This window comes from Chlorocebus sabaeus, chromosome 5, assembly GCF_047675955.1.
Source record: "Chlorocebus sabaeus isolate Y175 chromosome 5, mChlSab1.0.hap1, whole genome shotgun sequence".
NCBI classification, from domain to species: domain Eukaryota; kingdom Metazoa; phylum Chordata; class Mammalia; order Primates; family Cercopithecidae; genus Chlorocebus; species Chlorocebus sabaeus.
The window spans coordinates 18,522,038-18,545,165 of NC_132908.1; the positions used below are offsets into that span (position 1 = coordinate 18,522,038).

General features: G+C 46.4%; 1 protein-coding gene across 1 annotated transcript in view; it reads right to left on the bottom strand.

Annotated features, from left to right (window-relative positions):
* Positions 1 to 17,553, bottom strand: part of GPR139 (G protein-coupled receptor 139) — a 44,367-nt gene extending 26,814 nt beyond the window's left edge. The window contains exon 1 of the mRNA XM_007987090.3: positions 17,156 to 17,553. Within this exon, the coding sequence (XP_007985281.2) occupies positions 17,156 to 17,282 (127 nt within the window). The 5' untranslated portion in view covers positions 17,283 to 17,553. The remainder of the gene's footprint in view (positions 1 to 17,155) is intronic.
* Between the last annotated feature and the right edge of the window lie 5,575 nt (positions 17,554 to 23,128).

Sequence of the window (23,128 nt, forward strand, 5' to 3'; positions counted from 1 at the left end):
GGGTTAATACGCTTCCATTTTTGTTCCATGGTACACTGGGCTTTCTTTTTGCACATCACACATCAGTCTTCACAGTAATGTGATTTACTTCTGCATCTCTCCAACTGGATTCTGCCCTTCCTAAGGGTAGGAACCCAGATTTGTTTGCCTTTGTGGCACCAGTAGCTATCACACAATTTACAAATGAATGAACAATGGAAGGTCCTAGTAGAATTCAGAGGGGTGACTTCATTTTGGAGGTCATTCCCGCCTTCGACAGCTTTGTGTCTATATGGGAATGATGAGCTCTGGGTGTGAGATCCAAGAATGTAGCTTTGGTTTTCAGTCCTGCCTACTAGCAGTAGCTTAGGAGAGTCTCTTAACTCTTCTGAGCTTTCAGTTTCATAATGGATGAGCTCTTTGTAAATTTTAATTCACTTTGCACATTGGTCGGCACTTTATTAACATTAATGGTTATAATTGATGACTCTTTTTAAGCATTAGGAATAGAGTCTGGCACATACTAGGTGGTCAATAAACATTCACTACGCGAACTGGATTTGGAATTCTAAGTACTTGACTGAAATTGAGCCCACTTGAGGTTGAGAAAGCAAACCTTAGAAGGAAGGATCTGGAAGAGGAGAAATTGTTTTCAGGGGGATTGTTTTATCACAATATTCTTTTTAAGGAAGAGGGAACTCAATTTCCATTTTGTAGGTTAGGTGTGGGGTGTAGAGGAAATTCACCTACCTGTCCTTGCTTAAAAATAATCTCAAGTAATTAAAACATCTGCTTGGGAAGAGGGTAATGGGGATGATGTCGGGAGAATCTTCAATCGGGAAGGAAGACACAGTTCCTCAAAACAGCTGCAAAGTCCATGCTGGGAGGACGAACCAAGACAGAGAGGTCTGTAGACACAGCATTTTTCTTGTCCTGTGCCCTGAGTACCAGTGTCTGCAGTGGGCCCAATGGCAAGCACAGAACGTAAGCAGTGACATGCAGGCTGGTCGCATCTCAGCTCTGCTGCTCACTGGCTGAATTACCTTGGGCAGGCCACTTTACTTCTCAGAGCCAAATGGGCATGATGGAAGTACCAGTCTCACAGGCACTGCTGTAAAGATTGAATACGGCAACATGGAGCAACATTTTGGTCTAGTGCGTGGCTCGGAGTAAGTACTCAAATGGTAATGGTGGTGATAATGATGATGAAGATAGTTATGATCAAGACATTGTTTTCGGTATTCTTGGAGGCTAGTATGAAGATTACATTGATGGGATTAAGAAGGTAGTCATCTATCCATCTATTCCATCCATCCCTCCTTCCCTCCCTCCCTTCATCCATCCCTCCATCCATCTGTAAGTCCACCCACCCATCCATCCAATACCTACCAGGCCCCTTACCCTGTGCCAAGGCCCACCAGAGGACACTGGAGCCAAGGGTTGACTTAGACTCCATGCCTACTGTCAAGAGTACACAGTCTAATTCAGCATCTTTTCAATGTTCCTATGCAGAGATAAGCCCTTCCCCCAGTCCCCACAGGAATTTAAATGCCCTCATCCCTCACCATCCTCACCCCATTGTAGAACTACTCTCATTTTATTATGATGATCAATTTTCCCTTCTACCTAACTAGAGCGTGACTTGTTTTAGGACAAAGGCCATTTCATGTGCATCTCTGTCTTTCCCTGCATCATTATCCCCTGTCGTCCCCAGCACAAAGTAGGGCCTCATGAAATGAAACCTGGTCCTTGATAATGCAGCCTAAAGAGTCCCGGTGAGGATCCACTAGGAAATTCTTGTCAGTTTTTATAAAAGGGACTCTTCTATTGGTTAAATGCCTACTGTGTGCCAAGCACTCTATGTATATTATATTACATATTCCCTTCAATAAGATGGGCACTCATCCTTATTTTACAGGTATGTAGAGGTTAAGAGAATTTATACCCAGCAAGAAAGTCCAGACGAAACTCAAATGCAGGTGGTACAGCCCTTCTTTCTTGCAGGAAAGGCATTTAGAATGGCTGGAGAGGAGATAAGGCAAATAATGTGATGTTGTAAATGGATGTGGAGTGTGTGTGTGTGTGTGTGTGTGTGTGTGTGTGTGTGTGTGTGTATCGTATACATAGTCAAATCCGAGGAAGGCATGAACATAGTAAACTCAAATTCCTACAGGGGCAAGGCAGGGGACAGACGTGAGAGAAACAGATTAGGTGTAAGAAAAATCTTTGTGTTGGGGGAGGGAATAGGGAGAGGCAGAGCCACCCTTCTCTGGCCTGAAGGTCTATTTTGAGAAGATCCAAGAAGCAACCACCTCTTTCTTCCCTCTTCCACGAGCTATGTCTGCCGTTTTCAAGATGTCCTTGGAATCTCCACCTTGGTCTTGGGGTCATTATTCCCTTTTCCCTGCTGGACACTATGTTATGAGCACTGAATGCAGTCCCAGGGACAATATCCCTCCATCACATTGGCCAGAACTCAATCCCTTTTATTTGTCAAATGACAGTGCTGAAGGTGACCTTTTGCTTCTTGTTCACCTCTGTCAGACAGCAGCCCAGCCCAGGACCTTGTTTTCTCTCTGTTCAGGATTCTTACAGCTGACAGCTGGGTCATTAGCAGGATTCGCCCACTGCCACGGCCGGGAGGATTGCTCTCCACTGAGCCGCGGGCGCTTCCCACAGCCCTCGAGAGCCGGGCACAGACGTCCTTGGTGTCTGAGGACATCATTATCCTGCTCATTTCTCTGGGCTGTCTGTATTTTGTGTGGAGACTGAAAGTGATGGTGGCTGGGGTGGGAGGAGGATGAGAGAGGGTGGATGTGAACATGACCTCTGAGCTGCACTCCTATTGGGTGCCAGGCCCTGTGCTGGGCACCCTGGTGATGCTCCTCTCTCTGCCCAGTACCCGTTAGAGCCTTCCTCCTGCCACAGCCACCTCCCTCTCTTTGCTAAGCCCCTCTCACCTCTACCCATTTACTCTTTTCATAGCGGCCAGAGAGACTTTTGGAAAACCTAAATTAGATCACATCAACCCTTCAAAGGGCTCCTGTGCCTTCTTGCAGCATGTAAGAAGTCAAATCTCAATTCCCCACCATCACCCACCTAGACCAGCCTGTGCCTCTCTCTTCCCTGTCATCTCCTGCCCCTTCTCCCACTTTTTCATTGTACTCTAGCCCCACTGGTCTTTTGTACCAGCTCATTCTCACCTCTGGGTTACCCTGGCTGTTCCCTCTGCCTGGTATGTCCTTCCCCTTACACCTCCCCTGGCTGATTCCACCTCATTATACAGGTCTCTGCTCGAACATCACCCCTTTGGAACACCCTTTCTTGACAACCCAACCTAATGGAGCTCCCTATCACCTTACTCCGTATGATCTCCATGGCACATGTCAGTATCTGAAATGGTTTTGTGTGTGCATTGACTTCCCTGCCTGCTGCTTGTTTCCCTGTTTACGCAGAGACTTCTTCATATTTTCCTTTGCTTTTCTCCCACTGCCTAGAAGAGTGCTTGGCACATGACGGGCTCATGCATATGAGCTAAGTGAACACAGTTGATCTTATCACCCTCATTCCCAGATGAGGAAACTGAGGCTCGAAGAAAGGGAAATTACCGGCTCACAGTCTTGCAGCTAATAAAGTTGCAGCACTGAACTCAAGCCCAGGTGTGTCCTATCCCTAAACCATTGTTGTCTCCATGATGTCCTCTGCCAGGAAGAAGGGGTGTTCTGGAAGGGTTGTGGGTGTGGAGGGAGGACACAAGGCAGAACCACAGTCTGTGAGGGCCAGGAGTGTGGGTCCCTGATTTCTTTAAGGGATGCCCACCCCGACCCTCCTTATGACACCACCCATCTTGTGCTCTCTCTCCAACCACTGCCCCTTCCACCGCATTCCAGGGAAGACATTGCTTCCTTTCAGGAGGCAGATGATGGATCTTGTCAGCAGCTCTGTGGAGCTGAACTGTGGTGAGGCTGGAATGCTAAAAGTTAAAAGCTGCAGCTAGAACAGAACCATGGGCATTCTACACCTTTGGCTGCAGGGTGTGTGTGTGTGTGTGGTGTATGTGTGCATCTGTGTGTCTATATGTTTGCATATCTCTGTGTGTGGTGTGTATCTGCACGTATGTCTCTGTGTGTGCATCTCTATGTGTGCCTGTTGATGTGTGCTTCTGTGTGTCTATATGTGCGTGTGTCTCTGCATGTGGTGTGTGTCTGCATGTGTGTCTGTGTGGGTCTGCATCTGTGTGTCTGGGTGTGCATGCTTGTGTGTGTGTCTGTGAGTCTGGGTAGAGTCCCATCGCTGAAATGATGAGGCTGATCGCTTGCTTTGCACTTAGCTGAAAATAAGAAATGTCTGTGGCTGAAAAGCAGTTCCCCCAGCTGTATCCGTGGTTGCCAAACAAGCGGGGAAAGAAAAGAAGTCACAAGTGGACATGTCAGTTCATACTCTGCAGAATGTGTTGTCCTAACTCAGGGTCAATTTACCTGCTTCTGTAAGGTGCTGACCTCCTGTTTCACTCTGCTTGCATCTGACACCATGCATCCCCCTTCTCCTTTTTTGGTCACTCCAGACACTCTGGCCTTCTTGCTGTCCTGATATGTATGTACCAGTCCCCTCCTGCCTCAGGGTCATGGCACAGCCTGCTCCCTTTGCTCCCTCCATTCCACTCTTCCCTTCTGTGTCCTTCAGATTTTGATCACTTCTTCTTGAGGGGAGTTTTCCTTGAGTTCTCTTGTCTGGGTCAAGTTCTTCAGTGATAAGCTCTCATAGCACCAAGTAGCTCTCTTTCATGACATTTTCTCTGTTGCACTTTTATATTTATTTGGGTTTCTGATCATGCCGGTCTTTCCCGGGTGTGTGTGTGTGTGTGTGTTGTGCGTAAATGCTACAAGGGCAAAAAATGGGTCTTTTTTGGCTCACCATGTACCTCACATGGTGCCTGGTATCTAGCAATACCAGGCCTAGAATGGATGGATGGATATGTGGATGGATGGATGGATGAATGGATGTGTGGATGGATGGATGGATGGATGGATGTGTGGACAGATGGATGGATAGATGCATGGACATATGGATGGATAGATGCGTGGATGGATAGATGAATCGATGGGTGGGTAGATGGATGGATGTGTGGGCGGATGTATGTATGTATGAATGTATGAATGGATGGATGTGTGGGCGGATGTATCTATGCATGAATGGATGGCTGGATAAATGAATCAATGAATGCAGGTGCATTGTCTGATTGTGCTCTCTGGTTTATCTTCGCATCCCTCTTTGCCATGGGGCAAAATGAAAACACACATTCGAGGTTAAAATTCCTAGCTTCCTCTCAATGCAGTACAGCAGGTCATGACCATCACTTAAGGAAAGCACAAGCCATTCTGCTTCCACTTTACAGAAAAGCAATGGTCTTGGGTCACTCATACAGTAAAATTCCCTCCCTTTGAATTGTACTAGGATCTAAGGTAGTCACCTCCTCACATGCCTGACCCTACCATCTTTATATTTCCCTTGGTAGAGGTGGAGGCAGGAGGGTTATTCATGCTGCTGCAATGGCCAAAGCACACTGGATTTGGAATCCCAGAGATTTGGGGTCAAGGCCCAGTTCTGCTGCTAATTAGCTATGTATGCATCCCTGGGGAACTTCCTTTCCCTCTCAGCCTCAGTTTTTCCATCAAGGGCATTGTAGGCCAGGTGCAGGGTCTTGTGCCTATAATCCCAGAGCTTTGGGAGACTGAGGCAGGAGGATTACTTAAGGCCAGGAGTTCGAGACCAGCCTGGGCAACATAGTGAGACCCCCCCATCTCTAAATTAAATATACTTTTTAAAAAGGACATTATATTAGAACAGTGTTCCCCAGACTTTAGTGATTGTCCTACTGCAAAGGATTGAATGTGTTCCCCACTGAACTTGTATTTTGAAGTCCTAACCCCCAATGTGATGAGATTAGGAAATGGGGCTTTTGGGAATTGATTAGATCCTGAGATGGAGCCTTTATGAATGGAATTAGTGCCTTTATAAAAGGGACTCCAGAGGGCTCTCTTCCTCTCTTTCCCCCGTAAGAGGATACAAGAAGTCAGGAATCTGCAACCTGGAAGAGGGTCTTTCCCAGAGCCTGACTGCTGTGGCACCCTGATCTCAGACTTTGAGCTTTCAGAACTGCAAGATGTAAATTTCTGTGGTATATAAGCACCCTAGTCTATGGTACTTTGTTACAGCAGCCGAAACAGATGAAGACACCCATCAACTTTGTGATTTTTGCTGCGTTCTTGTGTCACCAGTACTATCATTTTATTTAGCATTTTGTTTGAAAGTGATTTGCCTTTTTTCCCTTAAATTTACACTTTATATAATTTTGCTTCCCAATATAAATATGAGTCACATATGCAATTAAAATTTTCCTAGTAGCCACATTAATAAAGTAAAAAGAAGCAGAAGGTAATTTTAACAATATATTTTATTTAACTATGTACATCCAAAATGTAATTTATGTAAATTATCGATGAGATATTTCACTTTTTTTCATGCTAAATTTTAAAAATCTAGTGTGCATTTCACGCTTCCAGCACATATCTCTATGGATGATAAATTTTCATTGGAAGTCTCTGACTTCTATTTAGATGTCATAAAATGTATGATTGAAAGAGTAGATTCACATACTCAAATTGTTCCAAGTATACAGTCATTTTCTGCTAACTGAATTGAGTATGCGATTTTAGTTGTAAATTAACTGAAATGAAATGAAATAAAAAATAAAAAATTCAGTTCCACAGTTGCACTAGTGAAATGTCAAATGCTCACTAGCTACATGCAGCTAGTGGTTATTCTATTGGATGGTACATGTATATAACCACCCCAGATCAAAAATCAGCCTCCTTTCCCCGTTGTAAACAGGAGGTAGCCTTAAACAGAAATACAATGACAATACAAGAGTCACATTAAACTCCAGCTAGGTGCTGCTGCCTGCCAAGGTCTGAGCCCAAGGCTTGCTCTGTGTCTATTCAAAAGAGAGATTTAAACTGAGTGCAGTGGCATGTGCCTGTAGTCCTAGCTACTCAGGAGGTTGAGATGGGAGGATCACTTGAGCCCAGGAGTTCAAGGCTGCAGTGAGCTATGAGTGAGCCACTGCACTGCCGGCCTGGGCAACAGAGCGAGCCCCTGTCTGAAAAAAAAGAAAAAGAGGGAGATTTAGCACACATTTAAAAAGGTGTTAAACATACACTAGCACCAAGCTGAAACTTTCCCTTTCATGGAATCAGAAGGATTAAGACAGCTGAAAAGAGATTCAATGCTACAGACTTGTACCACCTAAAATAATCCTATATACCAACAAAACAAACCAAAAATATCTAGACAATCATTCTGAGCTCTCAAATCTCCCAGCCTCTTTTTCCTTTACTCCTATTCTTTTGCTTCCTCCTAAGAGACTGCTAGCAGTGTGATTTCATGAAAAGTGAACTGAGACTTGGGAAAAGTAAGTTCTGGTTAAGACTCTGCTATTCTGTATTAGTCCATTCTCACACTGCTACAAAGACATACCTGAGACTAGGTAATTTATAAAGGAAAGAGATTTAATTGACTCACAGTTCCACATGGCTGGGGAGGCCTCAGGAAACTTACAATCATGGTGGAAGGCGAAGGGGAAGCAAAGACCTACTTCACATGGTGGCAGGAAAGAGAGAGCTAGCAAGAGCAGGGAAAACTGTGTTATAAAACCGACGGATCTTGTGATAACTCACTTTCTATCATGAGAAAAGCATGAGGGAAACCACCCCTTAATCTAATAATTTTCCGTCAGGTCTCTCCCTAAATACCTGGAGATTACAATTCAAGATGAGATTTGGGTGGGGACACAAACTTCAACCATACCACATTCCTAGCTCAGCAGATTCCTCATTTTATAAAATGGGGATGTTTGGGCTCATAGAAAACATGGCAACCATTACTGCTCACAGCTGTAATTCCAGTGCGTTGGGAAGCCGAGGTGGGTGGATCACTTGAGACCGGGAGTTCAAGACCAGCCTGGCCAACATGGTGAAACCCTGTCTCTACCAAAAACACAAAAAATTAGCTGGGGATGGTGGCTGTAATTCCAGCTACTTGAGAGACTGAGGCAGGAGAATCACTTGAACCTGGGAGGTGGAACTTGCAGTGAACTGAAATGGCACCACTGCACTCCACACTCCAGCCTAGGCGACACACTGGGACTCTGTCTCAAAGAACAACAAAAAAGTTAAATAAGTTAATGCATTTGAAGTGTTTTGAAGAATTCTTAGCACATGGTAATGGCTAGTACCAGACACTGTGCCCCATGCAACCCTGAATTTTCTCATTTCAGCCACACCATGAATCCTGTGAGAAAGGAACTGCAGATAGGAACACTGAGGCTCAGAAAGGGTGAAGCCACTTGCCAGAGCCCCATTAATAGGAAACGATGAGGCTGGAATTTGAACGCAGGTCTGGGGACCACGGAGCCTACATCCTGATCCACCACGCTGGCAGGTTGTAAGGACACTTCCTGTTCCCCCCGCAAAATGGTGGATTTGTGTTTCAAGGTGTTGTTAGCATGCAATTTGTGGTATATTTTGGAGTTCTTTATTCCAGGTTATCCCAAATCCCTGGTTTCATGGGTTGGCATGCTTTTCCACTTTAGCCACATATTTCCCTGTGTCTCCATCCCTGTTTTTCCTCAATCCTCCCTCTAGATTCTTCTTCTTTTTTTTCTCCACCCCTGTAACTCCATTGGTGTTTTTTGGTGCTTCTTGCAGCTTTTCCAACCCCTTAGTTTGTGAATTGGCAGTGTGGTGGGCCATATCAAGTCTGCAGATATGTTTGGTTTGGCTCACAAAGTGTTGGCTCACATAGTGTTTTTGAAATTTTTGAATTAGTTGCCAACATGTGAAACAACGGACATTTCATATGAAAATCTAGATTTCTAGATTTTTTGAACAACTTGGCAACACCGAACCACTGGCTGGAAAGTGGAGTGACAGTGGCACTTTCTAGCTCCCTCAGTCCCTAGCTTTTCTGTTGTGGTCACTCCCACCTCCCTCGACCTGGTCTGAATGTTGGTTATCATTGAGGAGCATTTGCTGCTGCTTTCTGATATGAAAGCTGAGAAGCAGTACTGAATACTGCCCTGTCATTTCTTCACTGTGTGACCTTGGGGAAGTGTCTCAAAGTTCTCACCTGAAAAATGGGTGTAATGTATACATGCCTCAAAGAATCGTCAAAGAATCATTATAAGTTAAATGAGGCCAGGCGCAGCGGCTCACACCTGTAATCCCAGCACTGTGGGAAGCCGGGGTGGGCGGATCACTTGAGGCCAGGAGTTTGAGATCAGCCTGGCCAAAATGGTGAAACCCCATCTCTACTAAAAACACAAAAAATAAGCCGGGCATGGTGGCGCACGGCTGTAATTCCGGCTGCTCGGGAGGCTGAGACAGGGGAATCGCTTGAACCTGAGAAATGGAGCTTGCAGTGAGCTGAAATCGTGCCACTGCACTCCACACTCCAGTATGGGCGACACAGTGAGACGGTCTCAAAAAAAAGTTAAATAAGTTAATGCATTTGAAGTGTTTTGAAGAATACTTAGTACATAGTAAGCACTGTAAGTGTGTTAGCAATTATTAAGAGGAATAGTTTGGGGGTTTCTTGTTTGTTTTGTACATCTCTTTCTATAACTGAGAGAAAATAAGAGATGAGGAGAGCCACAAGCTCTCAGAAAAACTGCAGAGAAGCATGATTCTTTGGGTAAGTGAAGCATTTCTTAAAAACTAGACTACTTTGTTCATTTACATTATCTGATTGCTCCGTTTAAATATTTGAATTCAAGACACCTGGCCACTATCATTTCATGGTGCCCTCTGCGGGTCTGGCACTGGCTATCAGCATTTGCCAATACGTTTCAGATCCACATGGAGGTTCAGAGGCAGGACCCTTTCTGTTCATGATTCTGACTGCAGTATCCAGGACAACCTTGCTGGTGGTGCTCATTGGTCTCTGCCAGCTGCAGCTGAAGGCCATTTCATGTTCTGCACTGATATTATTTCTGGGCGTTTCACTGAATCACAGGCAACTCTTTTAGGGGGACAAATTCCCTAGGCTTATGATGGAATTGATTGCTTAATCCATTGGATCATTCTCTTCTAGTTTGTCAGGGCATGTTATTTCATTTCCACTTTGAGTGAAATCGTGGATTCATGGAAAAGACCTATGTACAGAGTGATGTGTGGCTACAGGGCATTTACAAGGCTCGAGCACGTGGACATGTTAGACAATAAAACAATGCGAGTTACTATTCGCCGAGCTCCTACAATGTGGAAGGCACTGTGAGAAGCCTTTTCATATTTTATTTCTAATCGCCACAGCAACCAATCCAGGGCACAGAAGGTTAATAGCATTTACTGAACTCTTACTTTATGTGAGAGTGAACACGTGCCAAGAATAGTGCTAAGCATTTTATAATTTCATTTAATCCCCAAAACAGCACAATGAGAGAAGTATTGTTATTCCATCTCACAGCCAAAGAAACTGAGGCTCAGAGAGGGTGAAAAATGTGCCCAAGGTCACAGATTTGTAGTCAGGGGAGCAGGATTCAAAGCCAGTCAGTTTGACTTCAGAGACCACTGCTTAACTGCTAAACTCAACTGCCCACTTTCTTGCGGATGGGAAAACTGGGGCTCAGAGAGGTGAAGTGTTATACCTGTGATCACATAGCAAACACGGTTAAGATACAGGATTTAAATCCACGACCAGTTCCGAAGCAATATATTTTACACTCAACCTCACAAAACAAAACTAACATGATCGTTACAAAAACTAAGCAGGAGCGAAAACTACAAAAGTGCTGTACTGAACCCCAGACCAAAGCCAGCCCAGGCAGCCTCCAGCATAGCTACATCATTGGTCTATGCTCATGTCCTGTCCATAGGGCCATGTCTCCAACTACGGCAACACAGCAGAACCTGGTTCCCCTGGGCCTTTGAGAGACCCATTAAGAATAACTTGGCCAAGGTCACATAGTGAATTATTGCCAGAGCAAACCTGGAATAATGAAGTGCTCTTTTTCTCACTGCTATAATAGGATTCCTATAGTCAAATGTGCCTAAGGATGAGTCATACAGGTTACAGAGGTCAATTAGGCACACCATTAGGGACTATTCAGAATTGGAGTGCCGGCCAGGCACAGTGGCTCTTGCCTGTAATCCCAGCACTTTGGGAGGCCAAGGCGGGTGGATCACCTGAGGTCGGGAGTTCGAGACCAGCCTGACCAACATGGAGAAACCTCGTCTCTACTAAAAATACAAAATTAGCCAGGCATGGTGGTGCATGCCTGTAATCTCAGCTACTCGGGAGGCTGAGGAAGAAGAATTGCTTGAACCCAGGAGGTAGGGGTTGCGGTGAGCCAAGATTATGCCATTGCACTCCAGCCTGGGCAACTAAAGCAAAACTCCATCTCAAAAAAAAAAAAAAAAAAAAAAAAAAAAGGAATTGGAGTGCCTATGTGCTTTTGAAAGGGGGGCAGCCAACCAAGAAACTATGATTCAAATACACAATGGAATACAATACAGCTGTGTAAAAGAATGTGAAAGCTTTATATAGACCATCATAGATGATTAATATATTAAGAGGAAAAAGAGTAAATGTAGGACAATGTGTATAATGTGCTCATTTTGGGGACAGTGAAAAAAAGGGAGAGTTGAAGTCCATAATTCATATTTTCTTGGATATGCATGAAGATACCCTGAAAGAATACATAAGAAACTAAAACACTAATAACAGTGGTTACCTCTGTGGTGGTGGATTTGAGAAGTGGTGAACAGGAGAAAGTGATGGAAGGGAGACTTTCCAATGTGTACCTTTTTATATTTTTAGGTTTTGAGTCACATGAATATCATTATCTATTTAATGCCAAAAAAAAAAAAAAAAAAGAAGAAGAAGAAAGGAAAAATAAAATAAAGCAAGCAGCTATTTCTTAGCTTCAGAAAATTGCTGCCTTCCGGGCATGTGAATCTAATGTCAATTCTTCTGGTGTTTTTAAGGGAACTTGGAAATCTATTTTATAAAATTTCCAATTTTTGATTTCAAATTGTTCACTGGTAGTATATAAACATACAATAGGTTTTTACATACTAACCATGTATCCTGCAAACATGCTGAACTCACTTATTAGTTCTTAGGAGTTTTTTTGGTGTGGAGTCTTTGTGATTTTCTAGGAAGGCCATTGTATCATCTGTGAACCAGAAGTAGTTAATTCCTTTCTTTCTGTATAAATTTTATTTCTTTTTCTTGCCTTATTGCACTGGCTAGGACTTCTTCCAGTATGATGTTTAATAGTAGTGGTGAGAGCAGTCATCCTTGCCTTGTTCTAGATCTTAGGGAAAAAGCATTCAGTTTTTTTTATCTTTAAATGTGTTGTAACATGTAAATTATTTATAGATGCCCTTTATCAAGTTAAATAGGTTGTTTTTCTCTTCCTAGTTTGATGAGTTTTTATCACAAATGGATGTTAAATTTTGTCAAATGCTTTTTCTGCATTTATTGAGATGGATCATATGGCTTTAAATTTTTTTTTAGTTTGTTAATATGATTAGTTATACTGAGTGATTTTCACATGTCGAGCCAGTGTTGTATTCCTGGGATAAACTCAAGTTGATTCTGATTTGTTATTCCTCTTATATATTGCTGGATTCAAATTGCTAATATGTTGTTGATGATTTTTGTGTCTATGTTCATGAGGAACATTTGGTTGTAGTTTTCTTTTTTTGTAATGTCTTTGTCCGGTTTTGATAAAGCTGGTGTCACAAAGTGAGTTGGCACTTTTTCCTAATTTTTAAATGATGAAAAGATAACTTATAGAGTACTTACCATATTCCAGGCATTGCGCTCAGTGCTCAGCCCGTTTAATCTTCACAGCAACCCTATGAAGTGTAGACTATTATTATAATCACCCCCAGTTTAAACAGAGAAACTGAGGCACAAACTGGTTAAAGTCACTAGCCCAAGGTCACATAACTTGTAAGCAGCACAGCCAGGACTCAGACCCCAGAGGTTCAGCTCCAGAGTGTGTCCCTTTAACCTGTTTATTCCATTTTCTCTCATTAAAAATGTTTACATGGTAAAAAAAAACATATCTGCAGGCCTCAGTCCAGCTGACAGGTCACCAGTTTTCTACTTCTAGTGAACAACAATGGTAACTACCATGCGTCAGGCTTATTTACTATCTGCCAGGCTACAGACTCATCATCTGCCTTCATCTTGCACCAACCCTCAAAGGCATATGTTACAGATGTTATCATCCTCACTTGGCAGTGGCGGAAATGCATCCTTCTGCTGGGCAGCATTCAGTTTCAAACCATCATCTCTTTCATCACTTTGTCTTTCTGCACATCCATGGCCCTCTTTAGAAGGTAATTTTTAAAAAATCTCTCGAGTCTCAGTTTAATTTCACTCTGCTCCTTCCTTATCAAGCTGGTTCACCTATCCTCCCTCTCACTCTCTTCCCCCAGGGGCTCAAGTTCATCATTTTCTCCTGCATTGCTGTCTCTTTTGCACTGTCTCATTCCAGTTGGCCCAATGAGTGTCCCAATCCTTCCTTTTAGGCTCTGCTGACTTATTTTGTGTGTCTCAAGAAGTGAGAAACATCTTGCTTACTTAAAAAGGAGGAGGAAAGAGGGAAAGAGGTGGAGTTTTAGGAACAGGTGGGACACCGATTTTCTCCACGGAGCACAGAAATGAGGGACCGAGGTTAGTTCAAACAACTGCCTGGCAGTAATGAAGGCAAAGCCATACAATGAAATTGCACTGCTTGCTTTATTGCACTGTTTAATAAGGCAGTATGTTTGCATGCCGACCTGACAGTGCAACCATAGATAAGACGCTCCGTTTTTCTGAGTCTCAGTTTGTTCATTGTAAAATGAGTTCGAAGACAGGCATGGGTCGCAGAGGTGTGGCAGGGATTAAGTGCAATAATATAGGTGACAGAGATCCGGTATGGAGAAGTCACTGAGTGAGGAATAAGTGCTTTTCTCAGACAAGGCACTGTGCTAAGCCATTTTTACGTAGATGATCTTATTTAATATATACCACCTGTGTGGGTAACAGGTACTGCTGTTAGCCCCATTTTGCAGATGGGGAAAATTATGGTGGAGAGAGGTGGAGAGTTCTTAAGTGGTAAAGCTGTACCCATATTTTGCATTAGAATTCCTTCGATCCTACACCAACCAGTTAAAAATTAGACTGTCTGGGGCAATCCCCTAGCTCTTCCTCCCAACCTAGAGACTGAAGGTAGTCAGAGACATCCACCATGTTCCTGTGATACTAGCTCTGCTGTTGCTAAACATTCAGGCACTCCCCATCCATCCCTCAGTTCCCACCCACGTCTCCAACCACTACTGCGAGAATTTGGGAAACTTGGGGTGAGTCCACTGCCAGGAATAGTGATTCATTTAAAATCTCAGTTTCCAACAATGTGAGCAAGGCCTGCGGTCTGTTACTCCACACCCAGCAAAGCTGCGTCTCCCAGTCAGTGGTGGAGTAATGAGAGTTTGCTAATTGCTGGTGGCTGGGGAGGGGAGGTGATGGGTGGGGACCACTGTGGCGAGCTCAACACGTGGAGTTACATGCTGACCTGAATGCTTTACTCTGTGTATCTCAGTCCCTCCTCTGGTCACTGGTGGGGCTGATCAAGCAGACCCCCCTCCTTATGACTTGATCGGCTTCATAATAACTATGACTGCAGCAGTGCAGTGTCAATCAATGAATGTCAGGCACCAAGGCGAGCGTTTCACTTGTGCCATCATCTCCAGCAACATCCTTACTTCTCAGCACCACTCCAGGGGATAGCTATTCTCATGATTCCCATTTTATAGTTGTGGAAACTGAGGCACAGAGACATGAAAAGCCTGCAACCTAACCCCAGCAGAACCCGGATTAACACTCACTCTTCATTGCCAGGACATACTTGTCTCCCCTTATGGTTTTAAGAGAATGACTTAAAGAATTCACCTTTGAACCAGCCTTGTGGGCTGTTAAGGAAACTTGCTAACAGACCAAGACTTTTGGATAAGCCTGGCCTCCCCAACCATTCTTCTCTAGGTTGCTAGGTCCTTCTGCCTCCGGAATCATGCACTTCCATCTGGGAGCTCCTGGAACTCAGAGACTGCATCCTAGGAGTCTTTGAGTCCTTTTGACACCCAGTTAATACTTGGCATACCACAGTGGCCAAAACTATTAGTCGAGGATATGAAGACGTCAACAACAGCCAAATCCTAACCCTAGCTTCATGCTTTTAAGTTCTCAAGCTCTGGGCTAAGCCTGTGGCTAGCACAGTGCCTGGCATACGGTAGATGTCAATGCTGTGTGTTAGGAAGGCCCTAACTGGCATAGGAGTTGGGACGTGAAGGTGTGAGGTACCTTGGCTTCCACCTTGAGGTCTTTGAAGGTCTAAGCTTTTCCTCATTTTCTTCATCCTCTTGTCCCTGCTTTGAACTCTTGAAGGGTCAACCTCTGCTTGTCTTTGTCTCTGTCCCTTAAATGGTTTCATTAGAAAAGCCTGGGATAGTGAGTGAGTGGCTACCTCACTCGGTAGAGGAGGTGCAAGGGTGGGTGGATTGTGGGGTGGGGGGCATTCTGATGGGAATACTGAGGGGGAAAGAGGTTCTGACACTTTTCCGGTTCAGCAAGCATCACCAAATAACCAACCTTCTCAAAAACTCATTTCCCAAAGCAGTGCTCTGGGGAGAGAAGCTCCAAAGGGCTGAAGAGGGGAGGTAGAACCTGGACTGAAATCAATCCCAGCTCAAGGTAATTACAGGACATGTGCTACCACCCCGGCAGGGCAAATCAGAGGCTGAGCTGCTCTCCTAGGGCAGTCGGGGCGATTAGTTAGAAATAGAAGCCTCATCACGGACTGGGGGAGAGAGGCTCACACATTAGTAAACTTGCGCTTTCTCATGCCTGCCAAATTTGAGAGGGGGGATTTATTGAAGCAATCTCATCAGGGGCCCTGACTGCCAAGTTGAATGTTTTGGAAAGGAAATCTCAGCCAGGCTCTCAGAAATCCAGCTCCCAAGTTCCCAGGATAGCAAGATGCTAAGGTTCGCAGACTAAGAGATGACTAGCGAGATGATGCTAAGATTTTAGGGTGTACACTGGATTTTTTTCCTCTCTTTATCTCCGCTTCTCTCAGTCCCTCTCTCCTCTCTGCAGGCAAGTAATCTTTCGGAATCTATCTGCCACCAAGACTGCCTGTGAGGAGGGTCCACCCCAAGCTGGAGCCCCAGGAAAAAACCTGTCTCTCTCTCTTCCTCTCTCTTGCACACAGCCCAGGCAAGCACTCCCTCCTTCTCGGCAGCTCAGCTCTCTTCAGGAATTCAGCACAAGTCTCAGCCACACTTTGAAAAGGACATTAAGATGTGAGACCAGCCAGACATCCGCAGCAGCGTGAGCTGCCCAGGGTGGGTAAACCTGGAGGCCAAGCCAGGGGGCCAGCCATGTCCTCAAGGAGACTGTGACCCCCTGAGGTGGCAGTCACCGCAGGCTGCCCTGTGTGTCTCTGCACCCTTGCCCTGGCCAGGGCACGGTCCCAGAGCCAACCCCTGATTCTCCTTAGCCAGCTGGGAGACCCTTTTCTTGCTAGGCATCCTTTCTCCATCCCAGTGCCCCCCCACCTCCCCGAGCAAGAGAGTGCTCAGTGTCAGGGTCTCCAGCTTCATTTCGTGTCAGGCAGAGAGGCAGAGCTGCCCCAAGTGGGGTGGACGTGCCGGGGCCACGGGAGAAGGGAAGCCTCCGCGAAGCCTTCTGTCCAGAACATACAGTTAAGCCAAACACATACACAGCCCTCTACGCCCCGACCCCATGAAAGCCGCCCCCTCCAGACGCGCGCACAAATGCACCTTCGAATCTGCGCTCACACGCCAAGCTCATCGCCCGCCGTCACAGTCATGAAACACACACACACACACACACACACACACACACACACACACACACACGGTCCCCAGCCAGGGCACAGCAACTTCCTCCCCCCATGTGGAAATCTCCGCAGTTGACCTTAAAGCTTAAACTTTTTCCGAGTGGGTGCCAGGGAACGCACGGGGGAGGACGGGGGATTCTGGGCAGGGTTACCCGGCACTGGGGGTTCCTGACTTCCCTCCCTCTCCCCCACGCCCCTCACCTGGTAAACCGAGGCACAGCAAGAGGCTGTAGTAGACCACGGGCACGAAGCCCAAGCCGCAGGCCGAGCCGGGGGACCACCAAGACAGCGAGCTGTTGGCTGCGAGGTGGGCGTGCGTGTGCTCCATGAGCGCGCCCCTCGCTCCTCTCGCCGCTTCGCGCCCGGCCTGCCAGCCCGACTCTGGTCGCCGGCTCAGTGGCGGCGGCGGCGGAGGCAGCAGCTGGAGCAGCAGCGCCTCTCTCACCGCAGGACTGGCTCCTACCCTTGGCTGTGATCCCCTCTCCTCGCTCCGCACCTGCCCGCCTGGAGTCCCGGCTCAGCCCTCCCGCAGGGCGCGGGGCGCAGGGTGCGGGGCGCGCGGCGCGGAGCCTCGGGAGGGGCTCCCGGAGCCCGTCTGTGCACCTCCCACCTCGGACCCGCTCCACTCCCGCCTCAAAGCCGGGGGGCTGGGACGCCGCTCCCCGCAGCCAATCAGCGGCTGCCTGGACGCGGAGTCTGTGTGGGGTGGGAGGGATGCGGGAGAGGAGGGGGTCCAGCCGCCTCGCTTGGCTCCAGTTTCAGGGGAGAAGATGCAGTTAGACCTGGGAACCCCGAAGGAAGACCGGGGTGGAAAACAGGCTACCCCCATCTCCAACCCCGAGGGAGGGGAGTGGTGTGGGTGGGATCTGCCTCTCCCGCAGCGGCTCTTCACTCCTCCAGCGTGTCCTCAGTTTGCCTTTCTCCACTCTCCTCGCAGCCACCTCTCTTGCCCCTTGCCAATGCTTCCAGTCCATCTCCAGAGAGAGGATTCTACACCTAGGGCAAAGAACGGGGGAAGGGGTGGGGCTGTTGGAGCAGCGAGGATGCTAAAAGGTTGACGGTTTTCCTGGACCAGTGGAGCTGAGCTTGCTGGCTCTGGAAAGAGGGGTGCGTGCATCCCTGTGCGTGTGTGTGGCGACACTGGGGGTGGCCGCCGGTGGACTGTCCCCTAACTGGAGTGCGTTTGAAGAGGATACAGACTGGCTAAGAGAAGCCCCTCCTGCATGCCGCCCTTCAGTCAGGGATAAGGATGTTGCAGCCACTCAAACACGCACTCGCCCACGCTCACACAAAGACACACAATACCCAGGCATGCGGTGTACTCACACTCTCACTCATGCACGCAGATGCCCTCCCATCCCACACCCAGATCCTTGAAAACGCTCAGGCATCCTCATCACTGTGCACAAGACCACACTCACAGGGCACTCCAAACTTGCACAAACGCACGTGGGAGACATGGGGGCTTGTCTAGAGTGCTTGAAGGTTGTGTGAAGGGTAGCATTGGTAAAGCAGGTGGGATCCAAGCAATGTGTGGGTGGGTGGTCCTTTCTCCTCAGGGCAGGCAGGTGGAGGGTTCCCGGTGTGGCCACCACAGACTTTGGGGGGGGGGGGTGGAGAGAGAGAGAGAGAGAGAGAAAGAGAAAGAGAGAGAGATCTGTCTGGGGCTCAAGACAGTGAGTGTGAGAGAGTTAAAGATTCTGCAGGAGTACCCAGGCCAGGCATCCCCAGGAGCAGACTGTAGCAGCTGCCTGTGCAAAGAGCTGTGATGGGTCTGAGAAGCCTAAGACCCCGCCCCCACTGCTTCCCAACGCCCCTCACCCCTCTATCACATCCATTCCTGGAGAGAAGTAACTGGCTGAGCTTTCCCCAGCCTCTTCCAGGTCTCCCAACGTGGAGCGGACCCCTGGCCCTCAAGACTAGCAAAGAGCATGTATCTAGTTCTTGTCTTTGTTAGGGGTTACCCTAGGCAAGGATGGAGGACACTCTAGGGCAGAGTGGAAATCTCAAAGCATACAGAGCCAGACAGTCTGCATAAGGGGGGCATCTACTGGATCTAGCTGGGTCTGTAGTAAGCAAGGAGGCACGTGGCCCCACAAAAGGGCAGATTACAGAGTCACATGGACCCAGCCCAGTGAGGCCAGGGCTGAGATTTCAGACCCCATTAGATGCTGAAATTTTATTGTGACCTCTCTCGATTAAATATGACTACTGCAAACACAAAGAAAACAAGAACACCGCTGCAATGATGAATAAAGCAGTGGCTGGCCATTGTAGAAGCTCAATAAATAATTGTTCAAAAACCTATAGATTGGATTGGTCTCAGGCGGTTAGACTGAGATGAGAAGCTGGGGCTAGCCAGGGGTGGGGGGAAATGTATGGGATCTGGCAAAGCCCTCCTAGTCTCTTCAGAGATGCCCTCTGCATTGTGAATGATGGATAAGGCTTCCCGGCTTTTGCACTGGCCATTCCCTTTGCCTGGAATGCTCTTCCTCTGCACAGCTGCAGGAAGCTGTTTCCTCACCTTCTTAGGGTCTTTGCTTATGTGTCCTTTTCTCTTTGAAGCTTTCCCTTATAATCCTATTTACCATTGAAATCTCTACTCTCCTCCCTGTTGAAATCTCCATTCCTCTCCCACCTCAAAGTATTCACATCCTCTGTCCCTCCCTGCTTAATTTTTCTGCATAGTGTATAGCACCATCAGCAGACCATACACATTGTATTTATTTATTTTACTTTCCCTTAGAAAGGCAGGGCCTTTTGTCTGTTGTGTTCCTGGTTGCATCTCAGCTTCACACGGTGCCTGCATGCTGCAGACTCTCAATAGACGTTGAAAGAATGAAAGGACTCAGCACTCAGGGCCTGCAGGGAGATGAGTTTACCTTTGCTTGTCCTTGCAGGCCAGGGTCTCAGAATGCTGTTGGGGTTAGGGGGATTTAGCATATAATGATCACATATGACTAGTCACTCCAAAAATGATTTGAGTGGTTTGAATTCTGGGGCTCTAGTTAGAAACTCTTCGCAGAACTACAAACTTAACTAGGCAGAGGGACTGGGCTGCATGGAAAATGTTGATGGACCTTATTGTGTCCGAGCCTTTATTTCTCCATCTGTAAAATGGGGATGAAAGAAACCAGGTATGCCTTTGTCCCAGGAATGATGAGCTGCAAGAAAAAGAGGGGTGTAGTGTGAACGGTGCAGACTGCGGTTCTGGAGAATGGGGAATTGGATTGGGTCCTCTGCTGGCTCCATCAGGAACACTGGCAGTTTGTCAAGGTCCAAGCTTCCTGGAAAATGGATAGTTTGGATGAGTTTTTTTTTTTTTTTTTTTTAAGAGATGGGTATCACTACATGGCACGGACTTGTTTCAAACTCCTGCCTCAGCCTCTTAAAGTGCTGGGATTATGGTCATGAGCCAATGCACCTGGCCTGGATGAGATCTTCAAAGACTTAGGTCAAGCTTTAAGTGTTCCTAAGTCCCAGGGAATGGGCAGGATGAGTTAACAACAAAAGTCTTTTAATTTTGCTCAAGGGGCTGATCCACTTGATTGGTTCTGTATGACAATGGCAGACTCAGTTCAACAACAGTGGTTGGCTGAATTCATTCACTTACTCATTCTTTCAACAGAATTTTACTGGACACATGACATGCGCTGGTCAGGACCAGCCACATAATTTGCAAGTCCCAGTGCAAAATAAAAATGCAGGGTCTCTTGTTCAAAAATTATTAAGAATTTCAAGACACCAAGAGTAGAGCATTAAACCAAGCATGGAGCCCTTCCAAGCATAGGACCTTCAGTGACTACATAGGTCACACATCCAGGAAGCCAGTTCTGCTGAGGAGACAGAGGTGAGTGACAAGAGTTAACATTTACTGAGGGTTTGTTAAGAGACAGCCACGACTTAACTCATTGCATTATCACAATGGAAGGAAGGTACAATTATTAGCCCCATTTCACAGATGAGAAAACCAAAGCAGAGAAGTTTAGTAATTTGCCCAAGACCACCCGGTTGGAATTGAATCCAAGGCAGTTGGCTCCAGAGCCTGTGCTGAAACCACCAGGAGCTCAGACTAGTGGAAGGATAGGTAAGTGATAGGAAACGTTACACACTGTCATGTAGGCGCTTTGTAACATGAAGGCAGGATCTTCATCTGTCTTACCCTTCACTGTATCCCAAGTACAAAGAGCAGTGCCAGGTCGGTGTCCAGAAATAAATCTTAGATGAATTAATAAATAAACATAATAGAAATATATACAGAATTTTAGAGGAGGAGTTTCACACTTGAATACCTGTGAGCCTGGGCACGTAATAAATATTCTTCACTTTCTTTTTCTTCTTTTTTTTTTTTTTGAGACATAGTCTTGCTCTTGTCATCCAGGCTGGAATGCAGTGTGCCATTTTGGCTCACTGCAACCTCTGCTTCCCGGGTTGAAGAGATTCTCCTGCCTCAGCCTCCCAAGTAGCTGGGATTGCAGTCACCCGCCACCACGCCTGGCTAATTTTTGTATTTTTAGTAGACATGAGGTTTCACCATATTGGTCAGGATGGTCTCAAACTCTTGACCTCAAGTGATCCACCCACCTCGGCCTCCCAAAGTGCTGGGATTACAGGTGTGAGCCACCACACCCGTCTGCATTATTCACTTTCATGGGAAATATGCTATTCCCATTTTTCCTGGAAACTCTTGGTCCTCTTGGTCTAGATTCTGTTTCTCCACCCTTTGATAGAGGCAGCGGTATGAAGGGATAATTCTTTAAGATAAACAGCAACATAAACATAACTTAAATTGCAACTAACACTTTACTCAGAGTTGGGAACGCAATAGGGAGTAGTGGGGACTGTAACAAACCAGAAGTGTTTATGCTAGTCACTGTATGAGATTCTGGGTATACAATTGTTTTTAAAAATTGATATGGTCTCTGCTTTCCTGGATCTTTAAGCAAGATATAGGCATGAATTAATTCATACACACACACTCACACACACACACAGATAATTTGCTCAAGGGGCTGATCCACTTGATTGGTTGTGTATGACAATGGTGCACTCAAGCCAACTGTGGTTGGGGCTTGGATAAGGGTTATAAAAAAAGTGAAAGGAATGAGCCAGCATGCACCAGGGAGTCAAGGAAAATTCTATGTAGTCTGGCAGTCAGGGAAGGCTTCTCTGAGGAAGTGATATTTGAGCTGAATGTGAAGGATAAGTAAGGATTAAGGGATGAAGGATAAGTAGGTGAAGGGATGTTGGTCTAGGGGTGAGGGGAGCATCCCAGGTAGAAGAAAGAGGCAGTGCAGAGGCCCTGGGGTGGGAGTGAGAAGAACTCTTTGAGGAGGTGGGAGACCAGGGAGAGAGAGAGAGAGAGAGAGAGAGAGAGAGAGTGTGTGTGTGTGTGTGTAGGTGCAGTACAAGGAGATCTATGCAGTTAGAGAGTGGGTGAGGTCTTGTAGGCTATGGGGAGAAGTTTGGTCTTTATCCGCGGTCTTAAGCAGGGGAGTGCTCTGATTATATTTGCATTTTCAAATACTTGCTATGTCAGGGAGGTGGAGAATTGATGGAAAAGAGGCAAGAATAGAAGTGGGAAGTCGAGTTTTGAGGTTGTCATGTTGGATATGTGAGAAATGATAGTGGCTTGGACGAGGGTGGTGGTGATGACGGAGAGGGCTGCATTCCAGAAGTTAGGAGAGTATATGTACAAAGAAAGAGGGAGAGGGAAAGGCAAAGTGAGAAAGGGAGTTAGGAGGGAAGGAGAGTAAAGGGTCAGCTAGAGAAACAGGGAGAGACAGAGATGTGAAGAGAGACACAGAGAGATGGAGACAGACGAATAGACAGATAGATTGATAGGAAGTGAAATGCAAACACACAGTGATTATGATTAAGGTTGTTCTAGATGGAAGGGCTGATGAAATGGGGCTTGTAGCACACTGGGTTCACTTGGCTGAATCCTCTGTCCTCCACAGACTGTAGTTTGCCCTCTGGTTTCTCCCTGCTTTTCAGGACTCCTTAAAGGATAACCTTGACCTCAAAGTCTTTCCTGACCTGCACATCCCCGTTTACCTCCCACATGGACAGTCTTTCTCCTGAAACATCCTCTTACCTCATTGTGTTGACACTCAAAGGTTATCTGTTATCTGCCTTTCCTGCATTTAGATCACCTCCTGGCAGGGGAACTGT